The sequence below is a fragment of the Mercenaria mercenaria genome, chromosome 6, assembly GCF_021730395.1.
Source record: "Mercenaria mercenaria strain notata chromosome 6, MADL_Memer_1, whole genome shotgun sequence".
NCBI lineage: Eukaryota > Metazoa > Mollusca > Bivalvia > Venerida > Veneridae > Mercenaria > Mercenaria mercenaria.
Window position 1 is genome coordinate 25,871,346 of NC_069366.1, and position 21,429 is coordinate 25,892,774.

The 21,429-nt window shown below is 34.1% G+C and overlaps 1 protein-coding gene across 1 annotated transcript; it reads left to right on the forward strand.

Annotated features, from left to right (window-relative positions):
- The first annotated feature begins 14,310 nt into the window (after nt 1-14,310).
- LOC123549358 (uncharacterized) lies at nt 14,311-20,326 on the forward strand. Its single transcript, XM_053546686.1, has 4 exons — nt 14,311-14,403; nt 16,725-16,747; nt 17,167-17,256; nt 19,580-20,326. Exons 2-4 carry the CDS (start codon nt 16,743-16,745, stop codon nt 20,253-20,255), a joined length of 771 nt encoding a protein of 256 aa, XP_053402661.1. The 5' UTR covers nt 14,311-14,403; nt 16,725-16,742; the 3' UTR covers nt 20,256-20,326.
- The last annotated feature ends 1,103 nt before the right edge of the window (nt 20,327-21,429 follow it).

A 21,429-nucleotide genomic window follows, 5' to 3' on the forward strand; every position in this document is an offset into this window, starting at 1 on the left:
TGGAACTTCGAAGCTATGCGCGGTTTTCATACTTTGCCTTTGTTTCTGTTGTTGAAGTATTCAAATTTGAATATAAAACTATAAATTATATCATACGCTAAAAAAATAGTCCACTTTTTACATTTTTTCATATTAAAGGGAGACAATAACAAAATTACCCACCCCCGACTCCGTAAACATTTCAGAAGCGGTATAACTCTATGTAATAAGTCTTTGTTCCTGAAATACAGAAAACTGAAAAAAAATATCATATAATGTTTGCTCAAATGATTAGATCATTATGAATTTAGCTTTACCAAAACGGGTGGTGATTAGTATGAGATGATACCCGGAGTTCCAGTAAGGTGTAGAATGAATGAGCTGAGTATAGAATATGAAAGATCGGGGCGCTCGACAAAGTTTCAAACCCGGACCCCACCCCGCAAACATGCCCGCTCAGTCAGTTTAAAAAACACAACAATGAAAAAGAGGTAATATGTAATATGGAAAAGGGGAGCGTAGTGACGCTCGCAATGAACCTTTCGTGTTTTACACAATTAATGCTAACGTTTTTCTTTTGTTTTAGATGTATTTAACTTTTGATTTCTTTCTTTTATATTTGAAATAATACTAGGCAAATCCTTTTTGCCACAGAATAAAAGAAACCTGTCTGGTCGGCTACGAACTATTTCAGCCTATGCTTATAATTTTTCACATAATGTTAACTTTTTGTTTTTTAAATGAACATTTCAAGATGGAGATTACAAAATTTGTGCAATTAGTGTTTAAAAGTATTTTACCCCACACAATGTCAATGCAAATTTCCCATTAGTTTAACTTGATAATATATTTATTTACATGCGTTTTATATCTCGTGTCGCAAAATCATTATTTTCAATTTCTGCGATGTGATATTATACAATAATTTGCTTTTTGGTGAGGGTCGATATGAAGCCGCTCCATGAGAAGAAAACCAACATCCGCGCAGTCTGGGGGGGTTTTTTTTTCAAAGGGATTCCCCCATCTGTTTGCTAAGGTTTATCTAATCGCAATAGACAATGTTGGTTTTCACATGGCGGGCTCATATGTGGATTTATCGGCCTGATAAAAGCAAACATCAACTGCCCTCGGGCGAATTTATCGACTTGCTCAGCCCTTTACCAGGTCGATAAATCCAAATATCTACCACACATAAAAGGCGACAATTGTTTATATTAAATCCAGCCTACTCATAAGTATAAACATTAGATACAAAGTCTGCAACCTTAGGTCATCTTTCGTGGTTAAGTGTATACGACGTCGCATAAACGTGTGGGACGTCACAGGGAGGGTCAATACGTGTGTTTGGCTCCGCCTTCGAGAAAATACGATTTTTATCGTTGAACATGTGACTGCATCTATAACCCCCCATGGAAAGGACTATAAATATAGATATTTAATGATAAAAAAAAACTAATTTTATATCGCATGCGCAACAACGCTTTTTGTTTTTCTGCGCATGTGGACATTACATTTTCATGTCTCCCTATGTAAAATCGTACGTTCGTATGATTAAAGACGATGCGCTTATTTATACATAGGATTAAATTACTTTATCTTGTGTTCATAAATGTGTGAACCGGCCTATTTTTCGTTTCTGCTTTTGATGATTTGTTCTACATGCAAACATTTGAAAACAATTTTTCATCAAATATAAACACTGAAAACTGTCACCATCAGATTGGAATTAACTAAACTACTAAATACTAAGAAAATAAGATGCTCTCATTTATATGTTCCGTAGTTATTGCCGTTTTTCGAATGGATCTGCTGTGATTTTGTTGAAAGTATGCCCTCAATACAGCGTTTGTAACTCAAGATCTATCTACCAAAAAGTATTTTTTATACAAGCAAAGTCGCGACAATTTTCTAAGTGCATTACTGTAAAGCCTCTTAATTCTGTCTTCATATTTGGGTAAGTATAACTTTTTTTAATGTTAATAAATCATTCATTAATTTCTCGGTATAATAAAATAAATAATGTATTTTCCTGAGAGGTTTGATCCTCCGAATTAACTCTATCCGTGACTAATTTTTTCAATGCGAAATTGTAAGTTACTGTAGTGAAAGAGTTTAGTATTTAAAATGTTACATGTATAATAAATGTTGACGAAAATGGGCTTAAGATCCTAAAAGGCACAATAGGAAATAATTCTTCCCGGCTAATTCTGACTTTTAAGTTGGTCGGGACTTTGATATGCACAGTCAAAATTTTCTAGCACCCGCAGCATGAAAATGAACCTGGTAGTCATTTTATATTTTTTTTATACCAAAAACATTTTCAGGAACCATTTCAGAAAATAAAGATACATACTGAGTGGCGAACGATCAGTAAAATGTTTAATAAGAAGTATATATTATGTTTTTCATTACGCGCTTTGTGTGTAACATGTATTAAGGTATACACGTGTAAACAATAAAGATGGAATGAATCGAAAATGGCTAACAAAATAAGAAGTATAATTAACTGTAAATCTATGCTGATGTAACTTTTCTTGTGGTGATAAACTTAATTTTTCCTTTGATACAGGCATTTTGTATGCAAAATTGAGTGTGCAATAGCTGCGCGTTGAAAATAGGGTAAGAGATAATTAAGACAATACCACGAACGAAATGGAGAGAAGGAGACCCCTGTTTATTTTTCGTCATTATTACATTCAATTTATCTCATATTGTATTTGTGAAAAAGAACACATACTTAGTCATTCCGTTTGAAAACATATAGGTTTCAATGGGCCTGGTATACCAAATGAAAACATAATTACTTTTGGATATAATGGACAACCTAAAAAATAAATTAATCTTCGTAAAAACTGAAATGTCACAAACTATATTATTAAGGGTTGGCGAAATGTGATTTTTCGACGCGATTTGCCGTAAAGAAGTAAGAATTTTTTATCTTTTTCTATACAAATGTAATATCGGGTGAAGATCAACTTTTACTATTATTTAACAAAGTTATGAGGAATGCAACTTGGTTTTTGAAAAGGAAAATCCCGCTCATTACACTTTCCTTTACCGGAAAGTTGAAAAATATGGGGTTGGTGTGGTTTGGGTAAAGAAAGATTTTTTTTTTTTTTTATTTTTTTTTTTTTTTTGTTTTTTTTTTTTTTTTTTTTTTTTTTTTTTTTTTTTTTTTTTTTTTTTTTTTTTTTTTTTTTTTTTTTTTTTTTTTTTTTTTTTTTTTTTTTTTAATTTTTTTTTTTTTTTTTTTTTTTTTTTTTTTTTTTTAATTTTTTTTTTTTTTTTTTTTTTTTTTTTTTTTATTTTTTTTTTTATTTTTTTTTTATTTTTATTTTTTTTTTTTTTTTTTTTTTTTTTTTTTTTTTTTTTTTTATTTATTTTTTTTTTTTTCTTTTTTTTTTTTTTTTTTTTTTTTTTTTTAATTTTTTTTTTTTTTTTTTTTTTTTTTTTTTTTTTTTTTTTGCTTTTTTTTTTTTTTTTTTTTTTTTTTTTTTTTTTTAAAAAAAAAAGAAAGTAAAAAAAAAGTGTTTTTTTTTTTTTTTTTTTTTTTTTTTTTTTATTTTTTTTTTTTTTTTTTTTTTTTTTTTTTTTTATTTGTTTTTTTTTTTTTTTTTTTTTTTTTTTTTTTTTTTTTTTTTTTTTTTTTTTTTTTTTTTTTTTTTTTTTTTTTTTTTTTTTTTTTTTTTTTTTTTTTTTTTTTTTTTTTTTTTATGTTTTTTTTTTTTTTTTTTTTTTTTTTTTTTTTAAAACTTTTTCTGAGTTGCTTTATGGATTGGCCACACATGGGCCGTGTAACAACCATTTTAGCTGGAGAGTACACTCAGATCCTTCGTAAAAACTGGCAAACTATCGTTACAGTTACTCTGTAAATAAAAAGCAAAGTTTAATTTGCATAGTTAGTTACATTATGGGCTTGGTTCTACCAATGAAAAACTAACCAAAACGTTAGGGGTCTCAGAATGCGACAGCATTTTAAAGCTGCCTCAATATAGATCCAAAGTACAGTTCCACATCCGGTTGTGGTCACGTGACCTAGTTAACGTAAGCAATGTTAGAATAAATAGTCTGCAGTACACAGTGATATTGATAAATTTACAAAAAAAAATTTAATGAAGAAATTTGTGAGATTTGAACGAAACACCAATCATTCAAGTTTTCTTTTCTTTTCCAGAACTTTTTGTAAATTATGATTAGGGGCTCAAACGATTCTTTGGTGTTATGTATCAAAAATGACGATGCACTAGCAAAAAACTGACTGAAAGGGTTATTTTGTATACAATAATATATCAAATCAACCTAAATAAATTGCCAAAGTTTTGCAAGATAGGTCTAACCATTGAAGTTTAATCTTGAAGTATCTAAATGCACGAATCTGAAGTGTAAGAGCTATTGGTGAAAATATCCAACCGAACCTTAACACGTTTTTACTTGGTTCTTTTTCACGAAACATTGTGGATTCGTTCTAAATATGAGTTGCAGAGATGTAAATGGTAATTTTGTTCCCATTTAAAGATTTCTAGATTGCGTTTCGAGGTTTTGGTTCACCAACTAATGTGTAATACACTGATGACTGCTTCTGGCCACTAACCAGTACTCTCACGAAAAGAAGGGACTGTGGAGTTACGGATCACACCCAACCAAAATCGCTGACAGGATCCGACCCCGCGACCTCCGTTATTACGAGACATCTGCTCAAAAATGAAAAAATGGTAAACTTTGTTATATCGATTCTAATATCTATAGTTTTGAACTCAGTTGAATATAACTTAAGTAATCAGTTAATTCAGGAGATTACGTGCCAAATTGAAAAAAAAGAAAAAAAAAGATGTTAAAAAACATCATAGCAACATGCGAGTATTGAATCGAATATTGAAGTACAAAGACTATGCCAAAAACTGCAATGTACAACAATGTATTAATGTGTGTCCTTTCATCGTACGTCATTCAGTCGACTAAGTTCAGAAGATACTCAGAATATGCGTGAATCAAACCTAATTCACAATTTGTTTTATATATTTTTTCAGTGAAATATTTTAAAATATGAGGTTTACCGTGTGTAACACTTTTCAATATCAACGCTGCATTCTACGTGCGTAATCGGTTATCCGACCTATCCTAACTTTTTACTGACCCTTATTGTTTTATGTCTTTGAGGATTTTTTTAAAAAAACTTTTTAATTAAAAGTGCTCATTCTATTTCTTAAAAATTGTCAGGATATTAGAAATTATTCGTCATTAATTTTCTTTCTTTTTTTGAAATAAAATAATTTCTGTGAGTTATTTTAAACATAAAAAGTATCATAAAAAAAAACCCTGCTATATACTAAAAATTTTTAGGCATGTTACCGGGTACACAAAGAATTAATTAGGCTTTTGGGCATGCACAGGTGAAACAAAAAACTCTTTGAGGCCGTCCCAGAGGATATCCTTTCTTCGAAAGTAACAATTTTTTAATAACGTTGTTATAAACAAATTTTTTGGACAAACGTTATTAAAAAATAGTATATAATGATACGATACAAATTATCGTGAACTTATTAGAGGCTCGTCAAAACAAGTATGTATAACGACTTCCTGTGTACAAGTTTAAAAATTATTAAGGATTCACATGGTGTTATAGCCTATTTCATAATCTTGTATCTGGATGGTAATATTTAAAGAAATTTGATCCTTTAAAGGCATTCAAAATTAAAAACTTTTCACCGAGAGATTTTTCCAATTTTATCATTTTTTGGGGAAGATAATCGGTATTGAAGTTAACATTGATGACCTATGGGAAATATATAATTTCTTTGATTATGAGGAATCTGAACTTTTGTTTCGAGAAATTTTGCGGTAGAAAAGCTGCATTGTATGATTCTGATACAAATGTCAAAAAGAAAATCTAAAATTCCCGTAGGGAAAAGGAGAAAATCATTTTTTTTTCTAGTTTTCAGGGGAGATAACTCATGAAAACCAAAATTATCAGGGGAGGTAATCTAAAGGAAATTTTTGAGAACTTCTGTCACTATAAAACTTGTCCATATGCACCTTAATTCTATCGTTTGACCTTTTTAAAGCTTACATTATAAAGTTGTATGTACGCTTTTGGTGAAATTGAGGCCTATTACACCATGTTATCCTTAAGACGTTTTTGCAACCAGAAAGAACACAGTCTTAACCCATTCATCAAAGAAGTTCCTCGCGGGCATCATAAAGTTCAGTGTTTTTTTTTTTTTTTACTAAATTCTAAATATGTAAGTCGATATGGACACGATATCATTCGTAATTATATTAGCCTTCCGTCCGTAAGTTTCCGGTGGTTTCCGTACAATCGGAATCGGCTATTTCCGTGGTTTGGGCCGGGCCGGGCCGGGCCGGGGTTTATTAATAACCAAATTTGACAACCATTTAGAATAAATTCTTCAACTAACTATCTATCTATTTATACTGCAGCACTCCCCTCTGCGAGTATTATGTGCAGTAACACCAGTACATTTAATACTATAAGATTCTTTCACTGGTTATAGGTGCAGATGGGAATTTCCGGCCTCGAGAGTAACTGTTTAGGCGGTAACGAGGTTCCTACCGAGTTACCGCTTAAACAGTTACCCGAGAGCCGGATATTCCCATCTGCACCTATAACCAGTGACAGAATCTTTTTCTTGCATACCGATATCAAGATATAATAATAAAAATAAATTCAGTCGAACGGCTTTCTTTTTAGAACTATTTCTTATAGTAGCGTATTTTAACAAAGCGCGGGAAATCAACGTCCGTAAACAGGAAAGACGTCATGGCGTTTCAAAGACAAATAACAATGTTTAATTCCGGTTTTATTTTATCAGTTCCAGCGTAACGTTATGAATTTTTGATAAAATAACGTGTTTTGAATCGAGAAATATACTATCAGGAACAAAGAGGAACTGTCAAGGTATTGGATTTTATTCCGTTTTTCGAAATAAAATATAAATAACTACATAAATCTTCTTCATATATGTAGTTCGTAATACGTCATTTAAAGCACGGGGGTCATCTTACACCCCGGGGGGTAAGATGGATTTTTCCAGCACAGGTAAAAATACCGGAAATCATATTCGAAAACAGTCGGCCTCACTTATGACCGACTTTTGAACATGCTATTTTTCCACCCACCTTTACTCAGTCCGTTTGAAAATGTTAAGGATATTGGATAAGATTTGTGTAAATTCGATTAGTTTATTCATTATTAACGAAAAGCTAGATATCGAACGCAGGAAATGGCTGCCTCCATGATTCATAAACATAACTTATTTTGTTGTATTTCATTACACAATGTTGTCAGAACCATATGTTCAAGTACACGTTTAAACGTTGATTTCAATAAATCAAAGACGATGAAGAAAATAATGAACAAAGCTAACAGGTATTGATACAAAAAAAATACAAAAAGTTGCCTTCAAGGGAGGTAACTTTCCCCATCAGTTGTTCAAGGGTGAACACCACTAAATCCGGCTGTTCTTCATAGGCTGAACACCACTAAATCCAGCTGTTCTTTATTTCATATAAAATCCACTCACTTCATAACGGTGTTTCGACATTTTCTAGCATATCAGATTTTCAGAGACTTATATTCCCATAAAGAACTAGATCGCTACTTTAGAAAAACAAAAAGAAAAGGGGGTGTTAACTTTTATATAAGAAAACTACAGTTCGTTAAATACAACCCGCTGATTTTACTACTTTTCGCTTCTTTCAATTACTCTTTTCGTGACATTAAATTCTTACGCCGCCATTTTTATCTAGCAGGCAATAGGAACATGCCGATTTCATTAGAATGCAGAGTGATACATACTGAAACGCGGTAGGGTAAAAGTAAGCACGTTGCTGCCAAGAAAATGCAACTAGGAAAGGAAAAAAAGATTAGTACTATTTATATTTGGACTACTTGTGACTAGACCTGCGGAGGCTTACATTCTATTTGGTCGTGATCAGCATTAAGAGAACTTTTTTGTTTGATTTTTCCATGAATTTGCATTCATTCTCAAGGTACACCTATTTCACAATGCTTCTGCTTTGTTTTGGTGCCAAAATTATTGAGAAAATGTAGAGAAATGACAATTCATTACAGGTCACCCCATCCCCAAAATATGCAAAATTTAGCCTGTGCAAGCAATATTTCAATTAATTTTACCTCATTCGTGGAATTTACATTTAACACCCTTTTTAATCGTTACGATGTTTGTCATTTTCATTCAGAAACATGCTAATTTCAATATTATTTACACAACTGAAGTGCTAAAATGCGAGAAAAGACATTTACTAGGTCCTAAAACGAACCAAAATAGCGCCAACTGGTCGAAAATTCGATCTAAATTCCAAAAACACAAGAAATTTAAGCGTTTTCAGCCATTGTTACCGTTTTACATCATAAAGAATAGATTAATGGCATTTCCATTCATTTTCGAGGGGTTTCAGAAAATAACATGTATTGCCCCTTATAGGCTGAACACCACTAAATCCAGCTGTTCTTTATTTCATATAAAATCCACTCACTTCATAACGGTGTTTCGACATTTTCTAGCATATCAGATTTTCAGAGACTTATATTCCCATAAAGAACTAGATTTGCTTCTTTAGAAAAACAAAAAGAAAGGGGGTGTTAACTTTTATATAAGAAAAATACAGTTCGTTAAATACAAACCCGCTGATTTTACTACTTTTCGCTTCTTTCAATTACTCTTTTCGTGACATTAAATTCTTACGCCGCCATTTTTATCTAGCAGGCAATAGGAACATGCCGATTTCATTAGAATGCAGAGTGATACATACTGAAACGCGGTAGGGTAAAAGTAAGCACGTTGCTGCCGAGAAAATGCACTAGGAAAGGAAAAAAGATTAGTACTATTTATATTTGGACTACTTGTGACTAGACCTGCGGAGGCTTACATTCTATTTGGTAGTGATCAGCCTATAAGGTATCAAGTCAACTCGTCCCCCGGTCAACTCGTCGCCCAGTTAACTCGTCCCTGATTTGGTCATTTCGTTCCCCAAAATTGGTCATTTCCTCCCCCTCATGATTAATAATATCAGTCATGTGTTTACGAATCGGATAGAAATAGGCAGTGGCTAGAGAACCGGAATCGGTTCCCTAGACTGCGAACTTATTCGTCCGGAACCGGTTCTCTAACCCAAAATACTGTGCATATGTAGGCTAGGGAGCTGGAATTTTATTTCTATGCATAATGCTGCCGAAATCCTTTGTTTCTTGTTAAGTGTCATGTATTTTTTTAAATATAATTAATTTCACCATGCCCTTGTTTATCTGCGTTTTCTGTCCCCAAAAGTGTACTCCCCGATATATACATGTCTGCCGTTTTGGATGATAAAAAACTAGTATGAATAAATTGCTTTGAAAATACTTTGCAGTTTTTAAATTTTATTAAATTTTGCTTTAAACTTGTACTGTTTAAATTAATCAAATATAAAATAATATTGGTTTGTTAATTTGCGTCATTACATGTTTTAGATGAACAAATTAATTTAATTGCCCCTTAAAACGTCATACGATTCTTTGATCACTTTAAATTACTGGTTTGTAACACCTCGGCATTTTACGTTCAGAGACTGTAATCAATACTAATTACAGAAATTAACAGTGCCGACAATTTCGCATTCAAATTTGTACTAGTTTATTTATCATTCCCATATGGCGGACAGTATGCGGCGGTACACTTTGGAGACACAGTAAACACAAATAAATAAAAGGGGATAGCTTGCTGAAAAAGTAAAAAATTGATTAACTATTAAGATAAGAACATGCACATGATACTTACCAAAAGAAACAAAGTGAATTTTTGACAGTTTTATGCATAGAAATAAAATTCCGGTTCCCTAGCCTATGCACGGTGCTTTGGCTAGAGAACCGGTTCCGGACGAATAAGTTCGCTGTCTGGGGAACGGATTCCGGTTCTCTAGCCACTGCCTAGAAATATCTGTCCCAAAGGCACCTGCGCATTGGGTGGTATTGAGGCTTGCCGAATTACCGCCCATGCGCTGGTGGCCGAGGGACGGATATTTCCATCCGATTCGTAAACACATGACTGATATTTTTTCTTGCATATCGTATACATGTTAGCATTTTTTGATTCTGGCAGATTATTTTTCTTGCATACCGTATTTTATAAATAACAGGTAGAAATACTTTCTTTGTAGCACTCTGTCTTATAGCAGAGCGCGAGAAATTAACGTCCGTAAGCAGAAGTGACGTCATGATGTTTTGCGTTACGCACAATAACAAAGTTCCACTTTAGTTTTATCGTTCGTAGCGTAACGTTATGTTCTTTTGGTAAACTAACGTGTTTTGAATCGAGAATTATACTATAAGGAACGTAGAGAAACTATTAAGGTACCTGCTTTTTTTTCGTTATTTTACATAAAACAATATTTAGGGGCAGGGAAACCAGAAAAAGTTGTCTTTAAACCCAGCACGAGAGTCATCTGGCACAGGGTGTGCCAGATTGGTTTTGCCAGCATGGGTAAAATCACCGGAAACGCCAGTCCGTGTGCAAGAAAGAATTTGGTGAACTCGTCCCCATTTTGGTCAACTCGTCCTCCTTTTGGTCAGTTCGTCTCCCTTTTGGTAATTTTGTCCCCCCAAATATATGAGGCATTTTTGCTTTTTTAGGACATCTTTGACTGTGAAAATTAATAAAATAAAAAATAAATACAATGCATTTAGTAAAAAAAAAATATAATATAACAATTAACTTTTTAAGAATCCTAGTAAGAAAAGAGAGAGCAATAAAACCTTATCCCTGGTCAGAATAAAAAAGTTTTAATTAGAAATACAATAAAAAAAAAAATAAACAAACAACTGATCTCTCTCACATATGTATTACTAAAGATAACCAACATGCTTTATATTCATTTTTGTCATTAAAATAAGAAAAAATACTTCAAAAGTCGGGGGACAGAGGTTTCTAAAAAAAGTAGAATGAGCCTATACCTATATATGGAAGGTGTTAAAGGTTATTAATGATAAATCACATTTAAAGTTGTTGATTGGGCTGATTGAAAGGTGTTAATGGTATTTAAATGCATGACAAGTTGTTGACTGACTGAATGAAATGTGTTAATAATTGATTGGATTGAGGAAATTATTTCTTATCAAAAAGTTTGATCTTATTCAAGAGTTTGAAATTAAGCAGCATCAAATACGAACATTAAAAAATAAATCATGTCGTAGCAGATTTACAAAAAAACAACAACAAAAACAACAACAAAACACCCAGAAAATCCTCTTTGTTACATTTTTAAGTATATTTTAGCATTAAATATACTCATTTGAAAAAAAAATACGACTTAATTTATTATATTTTGAGACTTATATTCCCATAAAAAGCTATATCGCTACTTTAGAAAAACAAAAAGAAAAGAGGGTGTTAACTTTTCTATAAGAAAACTACAGTTCGTTAAGGCATCGCCACAGTCACAACTCTATATCGTTTTTTTTAAGGCGGTTTTTTTCATGAAAATTGCATAAAGTTTTAACAGGGTAAAATTTTATCTTCACTGAAGCATAGATGTTTTAAAATACTCGTGCGTAAAATGTTTGAGTCTGTTTAGACAAAAAGTTTCCAAAAATTAAAAAAAATTTTTACTCGCAGTCAAAACCCTTTATACACTTAAAAAAGACAAAATTTTTCTTTTTAAAGTACAATTGGTATAACAAAATCTTATGGATTTTTGCGAAAAATTGTTCCTAGTTATTTGTTGCACAAAAGGCCCCGTTTTTAATTTAAAATTTTTTTTTGTACATGCTTTTTTGACCGCTAGCTAGGTTTTTCGCAAAGCATTACACGTTTTTCAGTTAAGGTTAAAAAGGAAAAAACAAAATTGGAAAAAATTGTGGTGGGTTTTTGTGTTAAAATTCAGTAACCAGGTAAAATTTAAAAAATTTAATTCCTAGACTTTGTTCCTCAGTTGTTTTAAAAAAATTGGGGCTGAATTTTTTTTTACTGTATTGAATAATTTTGGTTTGACGTAGTAAAATTGCAAAATTTTGTTTTTTTGGCCAGAAAAAAATTTCGAATAAAGGATAATCGGGTTTAGGAAATGCACTGCTTGTTCAATATATTTAAAACCCCCCCTAATTATGACAAAATTTTTGACTTTTTGTTCCCTTAGTCTTTTTTATTTTTAAAAAAATTTGCTTTTAAAATTTTGAGTAAAATGGCCGCCTGGGGGATGCCTTAAAAACAACCTGCTAAATTTTTTCCCTTTTCGTTTCTTTTAATTTCTTTCGAGACATTAAATTCTTCGCCGCCTTTTTACCTGATGGATAGGAAATGTGTTTTTGATAGAAGCTCACTTGATTAATGATGCTATTGGGGGAAGGCAGGAGGAAAAGGGAGAAAGATTAACACTATTCATATTTGGACTACTAGACCAGCGGAGGCTTACATTTGATTTAGTAGTGATCTGCCTATAATACCCGGATTAAAACAGTTTGGAGTGAAACTGGATATTTTGAATTATTTTCTAAATGTGTGTGTGTGTGTGTGGGGGGGGGGGGGGGGGGGGGGGGGGGCGTGAATCGGATATTGAAATTGGTCAAAGGGGCAATAAAAATTCATTTTTGGGAAAATTACATGATTTTATTAATAAAGGAATTTTCTGAGGGGTAGAGATCTATAAATGGCCCATACTAGAGAAGAGAAAGGCACTGTTTTTAAAAAATTTTTTGGGTCTGATACATTTAAATGTCGTGCGGAGCCTTGGGGTTCAAATTTTAGTCCTGGTACTGTGTATTCTGGTCGTTTTGTGTTTTTTGTATGTAAAATTTCATACAGTAGTAGACAACATTTTTTCTATTCAAATGTAGTTTTGGAAAATTTTTTGAGCCGTCCCATGAGAAAACCAACATAGGGGGTGCGCCCGCATGGACAAGACCCCCTGCGCATCGTGCTTTGGGTCAGGTTCCATGCTTTTCGTTTTTAAACCCCATTGGGAAATTGGGGAAAAAAAACTTTAGCAAAACAGCATGGATTGCCGGGATGCCGGATGCGCAGGTGGTTGGGATCTTGGTGCTTCCCCATATTTTTGGTTTCCCCCCATGGCACGGCTTTTTTCTTTTGTTTTGCGGGGAAAAAAAGAACAAGATGGTTATGCCCCAATTTACGAACAGGTATGCCCTTTACACCGAATATATCACATTGAAATTTTTTTATGCTTAGTGTAATTTTGGGAAAAAAAATTAAGGGAAATTGCTCTGAATATTTATATTATTTTTTGGGGACTAATTTCATGAATTTTGCACTAAATGAATAAACCCCTAAAAAGTTTTTTTTTCTAAGGTAAAGTCCACAAATTCATACCCATAACCTTTAGCCCATCTTCAATTTGGACGTCCTTATTTTTTGGGGGTATTCATGGAAACTTATGTTGAATAGCAAACAGTGCAGCCCATGATTGGATGCATGAATGTTCAGGCTGATCATGGTTTGCAGGTCACAAAGGCAAAACATTGCCGCAGCAGCAAAGGGTTTAAAATGCTGTCTGGTCCGAATCATGAAAACATGTTCAAAAAATCAGAAATTTTTCATGTTGTACAATTTAAAAAAAAAAAATGTGCTTTCATCTTGAAAAGTTGAACCCTTTTTCAGTTAGGATAGAATGGGTCCATGGTTTTTCCCCCAGCAAACCCTTGGTTTGGTTTGGGGGCCCCTGCGTGACCGAGTGGTTAAGTTTGCTGACTATGAATCACCAAAGTGGGTTAAAGCCTTGTTTTCAAGCATTGAAATTTTACTGGTTTATGGAAGTTGGTGGTTCTGTGTTGCCCCTTGGATAAAATAATAATGGAGGAAGGGGCACATGGGGTCTTCCTCCACTACAAAAAGCTGGAAAATGGTCATAAAAAATGAGCTGTGGTAAAAATTTATATTCATGATGTTTTATACAGGTTTTTAAACCCAAAACACTTTATTTAACTTTCAAAGATGTGGTCTATGGTATACCAGAACATTTTAATGTGAGTATACCCAACATAAAGCAGAATTTAACTATTAGTGACAGCATTGCCAAATATGCAAATATCTATAAATCAGTTTCATTCAAATATTTTTAATGACATTTCAGTCAAGGATGTTATTACTCTGGAATGATGGATAAACTTAAGGCTAAAATTGCTTGTGAATAATCTCTATAAAATTTAACAAATTGAAAAAAAAAACCATCAGTTTGGTAGCTCATTGTTCATAATGTTATCAGTCATTAATGTTTATAAAACTTTATCTTTTAGAAATCTGCTGTGAATTTTTAACGCCAAGGACCTGTAAAATAAAATCGAAAGTTTAAAAGGAAAATGGTGGGACGTGCAAATTTGTTGGCGATGTCCTTTTTGAGGCAGTCCCCCAGATTATCAACAGCGGACAAATTGGCATCTCAGTCAACGTTATACAAGTACGAACTTACAATACAAACATTTAATAGTTTGCAGAGGTTAATATAGTGATTTTAGTACAGGTGTTTTACAGCAAAAAAAAGTCTAATTGCATTTGTGTTTCATCTTTTTTTTTTTTTGTCACTAAGTTTTAAAATAATGTCCTTCACCCTACAAAAAAAGGCCTCCCGGTAAATTTGCAAGTCCTTTAAAAAGTTTTTTATATTCTTGTTCCCTTTTTCCTTTAAGATAAGATGTTCTGTTTTTTTAGTGCAAAATCCCTGTGTAGGTGTCTTTTTGGGGGGGGGGACAGGGGGTTTCCTTTGGTTGATTTATTCTAATTGATATGGTTTGCTAATTTTAGCTTAAAAGGGTGAGCTTTTGTGATCGCCTGTGTCCGTATGTTGTGTCCGTTCGTCGTTGTCATCGTAAAAAATTTGACGTTAACACTCTAGAAGTCCAATTTTGGTCCTTTTAATGAAATTAGTAAAAAGTTCCCCAAATTTAAAATCTTGGAGAGTTCAAAATTGGATCATCTGGGGTCAAAAACTGGTCACCCCCCGGTCAAATCAAAGGAAAAGTTGTTAACATCTAGAGGTACAAATTTTTGCCAATCTTAATGAAAAATGGTCAATTTTTACCTCAGTAAAATCTCGGATGAGTTCGATATTTGGTTATCTTGGTTTAAAAAAATAGGCACCAAATCAAAAACAAAGAAAAAACTTGTTAAAAACTCTAGAGGTCACAATTTGGGGTAATTTAAAGAAAACTTGGGCAGAATGTTACCCCCAATAAAATCTTGGACGATTTTGATATTTGGTCTCTGGGATCAAAAAATAGGTGCCCGGGGCAAATCAAAGGAAAAATTTTTTACACTCTAGAGGTCAAATTTTTGGCCAATCTTAAAGAACTTGGTCAGAATGTTACCCTCAATAAAAATTTGGGGGTTTCGATTTGGGGATCTTTGGTCAAAAACTAGGTGACAGGTCAAATCAAAGGAAAAGCTTTTAAACATGTGCAGGCCACATTTATGTCTGTTCTTCATGAAAACCCGGTCAGAAGTTAATCTTTTGATTAAAGGTCCGTTTGAATCTTGTCATGTAGGATCAAAAACTAGTCACCAGGTCAAATCTAGGAAAAAGCCAGTTAAAACTGTAGAGGCCAATTTTTGACCATTGTAATAAACTTGGGCGAATGTTAATTTTGATGATTTCAGGTCCCTTTAAATTAGGTCAGGTTTGGGCAAAAAACTGGTCACTAGGTTGCAAAGGAAAAAGCTTGTTAAAAAAATCTAGGGCCCATTTATGACTTTTTGTCATGAAAAATTGGTCAGAATGTTTATCCTGATGATCTTTTAAGTCAAGTTTTGAATTGAGTCTGTGGGTTAAAAACTAGGTCACCGGTCAAATCAAAGGATGCTTGTTAACACTTAGAGACCCATTTTGATTTACTTAGAAACTTGGTCAGAATGTTAAACTTTATGTCTTTAAAACAGTTTCAAATCTGGGTCCCTGCACCAGGTCAGACAAAGGAAAAACTTGTTAACACTCTAGAGGCCCTTTTTTTGACTATTTTATGAAAATTAGTCAGAATGTTACCTTGATGAACTTTAGGCCAAGTTCGAATCTGGGTCAGTGGGTCAAAAACTAGGTCACAGGTCAATCAAGGAAAAGTATTGAACACTTTAGGGCCCTTATTTATGACCTTTTTAATGAAACTTGATGAATGTTAATCTTGATGATTTTAGGTAATAGGTCAGGTGAGCGTACGGGCCCCTTTATGGCCCCTTGTTTTGGGAATATGTGTATTCACAGGTGAAGGTACTACCAGACATGTTTCACATGAATATTTACCTCCTTTTATTATTGGGAAGGTACTACCGGGGCTGTTCACATGTATATTTACCCCCTTTTTATTCACAGTTGAAATCTACCGACATGCCACTAAATTTTTCTCCTTTTATTCCAGGTGAAGGGGACTACCAGACATGTTTTCCTGAAAATTTACTCCTTGTATCACAGGTGAAGGTATACCAGCATGTCTCACATGTTATTTACCTCCCTTTTATTCACAGGGGAAAGGTATTTCCAGACATGTCTACATGAATATTTTCCTCTTTTTTACAGGTGAAAGGTACTACCGCTGTTCACTGAATATTTACCTCCTGTATTTAAAGGTGAAGGTACTACCGGGGCATGTCCACATGAAAAATTTACCTTCCTGTTTCACAGTTGAAAGTACTACCAGACATGTCTCACATGAATATTTACCTCCTTGTATTCACAGTTGAAAGTACTACCAGACATGTCTGACATGTTTATTCACCTCCTTGTATTCACAGTTGAAAGTACTACCAGACATGTCTGACATGTTTATTCACCCCACTGTATTCACAGTTGAAAGTACTACCCGACATGTCTCACATGAAAATTTTACCCTTCCCGTATTCACAGTTTTAAAGTACTACCCGCAGTTCACTGTATATTTACTCCTTGTATTCACAGGTGAAAGTACTACCAGACATATCTCACATGTATATTTACCCCCTTGTATTTACAGTTGAAAAGTACTCCAGGGGGGGTGTTACTGTTATTTACCCCCTTGTATTTAAGGGAAAATACTACCCGACTTTTTCAAAATGTTATTTCCTCCTTGTTTACGGGAAGTACTACCGGAAAGTCTCCAAAAGTTATTTACCTCCTTTTTTCACAGGTGAAAATACTCCCGGGTATCTCACTGTATATTTTCCCCCTTTTATTCCGTTGAAAGTAATACCCGCATGTTCACATGAATATTTACTGGGAAGCGAGCGGTATCCCAGAGAAAGATAAGCAGACACAGATTGCTTTAGATCAGAAAGCCAAGTTCTTAAGGTAAATATGAAAAGTGATTATAGAATTTGAAATATAAACCAATGCAATGAATTCATTGTATCTGTCAAGACTTTTTTCTGGCAAAAGTACCTTTTTATCTCCAATATTCAGAGAATAGGGGTGCTATTCTACTCGCCTAGGCGTCGGCATGAGCTTTCTTGGTTAAGGTTTTTCAACAACCTTTGTTTTTAACTCACCTGCCACTTAGTGACAAGGTGAGCTATTGTGACCGCTTGATGTCCGTCGTGCGGGGAGTGCGTGTTTGTCAACCCAAATTTTTAAAAAAATTTCTTGAAACCCTGGGCAGAAATTCACCAAACTTCACAAAAATGTTTTCAAAAAGTTCAAAAGAATGAATTCATGCAGACTTGGTTGCCTGGCAAAGAAAGGAAAAAATTTTAAAAACTTCTTTCCAAAACCAAGGGCCTAGGGGGTTTGATATCGGTGTGTGCATATTTTTTGGTCCCCTTCCAAAAAAAATTGTTCAAATTACCCCTAGGGTTAAATATGGCCCCCTTTAAACACTCTAGAGGTCCCAAATTTTTAGCCAATCTTAATGAAAAAATTGGTCCCAAAAAGTTACCCCCAATAAAATCTTTACGAGTTCGATATTGGGTCATTGGGATCAAAAAATAGGGGATCGGTCAAATCAAAAGGAAGGTTGTTAACATCTAAGGTACAATTTGGGCCCCTCTTAATGAAACTTTGGCGAATGTTACCCTCAAAAAAATTTTGGACGAATTGTATTGGGGCATTGGGGTCAAAAAACTAGGTCACCAGGTCAAATCAAAGGAAAGCTGTTAACACTCTAGAGGTCAAATTTTAGCCCAATCTTAATGAAACTTGGTCAGAATGTAACCCTCAATAAAATCTTGGACGAGTTTGACATTGGGTCATCAGGGGTCAAAAACTAGGTCACCAGGTCAAATCAAAGGAAAAGCTTGCTAACACTCTAGAGGTCACAATATGGGCCCAATCTTAATGAAACTTGGTCAGAATGTTACTCTCGATAAAGTCTTGGACGAATTTGATATTGGGTTATCTTTGGTCAAAAACTAGGTCACCAGGTCAAATCAAAGGAAAAGCTTGTTAACACTCTAGAGGCCACATTTATGACTGTATCTTAATGAAACTTGGTCAGAATATTAATCTGGAGGCTCTTTATTGTCAGTTTTTAATCTGGGTCAGGTGGGGTCAAAAACTAGGTCACCAGGTCAAATCGGAGGAAAAGCTTGTTAACACTCTAGAGGCCACATTTATGATGTATCTTCATGAAACTTAGTCAGAATGTTAATCTTGATGATCTATAGGTCAAGTTTGAACCTGGGTCATGTCGGGTCAAAAACTGGGTCACCGGGTCAAATCAAAGGAAAAGCTTGTTAACACTGTAGAGGCCACATTTATGACTGTATCGTCATGAAACTTGGTCAGAATGTTAATCTTGATGATCTGTGGGTCATGTTCAAATCTGGGTCAGGTGGGTTCAAAAACTAGGTCGCCAAGTCAAATCAAAGGAAAAGCTTTTTAACACTGTAGAGGCCACATTTTAAGACTGTATCTTCATGAATCTTGGCCAGAATGGTAATCTTGATGATGTCAAGGTCCAGTTTGAACCTGGGTCATGTTGAGGCAAAAACTAAGTCACTAGGTCAAATCAAAGGAAAAGCTAGTTTACACTTTAGAGGCCACATTTATGACCATATCTTAATGAAACTTGGTCAGAATGTTAATCTTGATGATCTTTTGGTCGATAGGTCAGGTGTTACTACCCAGGTTTAGATTCCTGTAAATAGGAATGAACTTTCCTTGAACTTTCCTTACACCTTTTAGTGGTCTATTTACTATCATTGGAATGTTCACAATTGGGCAGAGTTACGAATCAGTCTAACAATTCATGCTTGTTTGTTTTTTGGGGGATTAACGCTGTTTTTCAACGGTATTTCAGTCATGTAACGGCGGGCGTTTAACCTAACCAGTGTTCCTGGATTCTGTACCAGTACAAACCTGTTCTCCGCAAGTAACTGCCAACTTCCCCACATGAATCTGAGGTGGAGGACTAATGATTTCAGACACAATGTCGTTTATCAAATAGTCATGGAGAACATACCCCCATCCGAGGATCGAACTCACAACCCTGAAATCTGTAGACCAACACTCTACCTACTGAGCTAACTGGGCAGACAACAACTCATGCATCTATTTGATTGTTTCAGAGCATAATCTGGAATTGACCAAAGGTAATGTCCTATTCCCTGACTGCTTTTTCCAAACCCATTATTATAAACTTATGTTGAAATTAAAGTGTGCTCTTAAACTGTTTCAGGCACATTCTGATTGAAGCTCAGACTTTAGGTAATGTTCCAAGACCAGTATTTGTCAAAGACTTTTCTGTAGCACGTCAGAAACAAGTGGATGAAATTCTCCACCAAATCAGTCTTGAAAACCAGAATGAACCAGATGTTTCTGAAGATACAGATAGAGAAATGAATGAAGATTTATCCTCATCAGAAACTGATAGTGAAACTGAATTAGATGTACATTTAGAGAAACAGAATGTGATGTCTTCAGAAAAAGAACTGGACTCGAATATTCATGAAGATCAGAGTCTTGAAAATGTCGAGACGGAATTTAGACAGGACTTGTATGATTTACAGCATGACGTATTAATGAAAAAAGTGACTTTAGCTAAAACTTCAGCTATTCAGAGACCATCAGTTGTACCTGATACTAAATGTATGGGTAGCGATTATATACACGGTAACAACAATTTAAAAACAAAATTCTTCAGCCCAAAAAAGTTAGTCAGTAAGAAAAAGTTATTGAAACAGATTGAACAGGAAGAAATGTATCAATTAGAATATGAAATAAATAAATTTGATGAAATGTATGATAATGAAGAAATTGATAAACGTGATGAAGAAAAAGATTTTACCAAGATTGATAGTTATATTGAAAGGTATCATAAAGTCTCTCCTACTGAGGAAGACAAACCAGAGTAAAACTGATCGGTTTTAATGCTCTTGTTGTGCTAGTCGTGTTATGTAAAAAAATAAATGAATTCGATGTGTGATATTATATTCTTAAAAACGTCATTGAATCCAGAAATTTAGTATGTTAAGTTTTTATACGCCCGAAGGGACGTATTATGTTATGACGCCGGTGTCCGTCCGTTAGCAATTTCGTGTCCGCTCTGTAACTCTTGAACCCCTTGAAGGATTTCAAAGAAACTTGACACAAATAATCACCACACGGAGACGACGTGCAGAGCGCTTGTTTCAGATGACTACCTTCAAGGTCAAGGTCACACTTAGTGGTGAAAGGTCATATGAGTGTGTTTAGTGTCTGCTCTGTAACTCTTGAACTGCTTGAAGGATTTCAAAGAAACTTGGCACAAATGTTCACCACACTGAGACGACGTGCAGAGCGCTTGTTTCGGATGATTAGCTTCAAGGTCAAGGTCACACTTAGGAGTGAAAGGTCATATATGACTTTGCTGTGTCCGCTTTGTACTCTTGAACTGCTTGAAGGATTTCAAAGAAAACTTGGCACAAATGTTCACCCACACTGAGGCGACGTGCAGAGCACATGTTTTGGATGACTCGCTTCAAGGTCACACTTTGGGTCCCAAAAGGTCTATATGACTTTGCTTTGTGTATATTGCTCTGCATTGGGAGTGCTCTTGTTTTATTTGGCAGATCCCTTTTTTGTTCTCTTACAATAATTTTTTGTATTTCTTCCCTTTTTTGTTACTATAAATAGCTCATTTTGAAACTTTTTTATTATTGGCCAAGGAAAAACTGAGACCACTTTTCTGTGGTACAACATGGATGGTACATCCAATTTTTAGATGTATTTTGACATAACTTTACCTAGTAAGAATTTTTTTGTGGACTTAGAATTTTTTTTTTTTTTTTGGAATTTCTTCTTTTTGTTGTTCCTGTCCTTTAGGCTTAAACAGTCAAGTTCTTTAAATTTTGCTCCCATCCTCTGGTGTAACCCTTCGGGCGTATATTGCCCCACTTGGTGGCGCTCTTGTTGAGTTATGTTTATTCTAACACAAAGATTTCTGATTATAATAAACTTGTGAAATAATCTTATCTAACTCTGTCTCACTCTGAACAATTAATAAAAAAAAATGTCATCAAAATCATACTGTTGTTGATTTTTTAAATA

Excerpts from the sequence above, each read along its gene's own strand:
- LOC123549358 (XM_053546686.1), top strand. Across the intron at positions 17,257-19,579 it reads CAGAAAGCCAAGTTCTTAAG|GCACATTCTGATTGAAGCTC; the intron begins GTAAATATGAAA and ends AAACTGTTTCAG.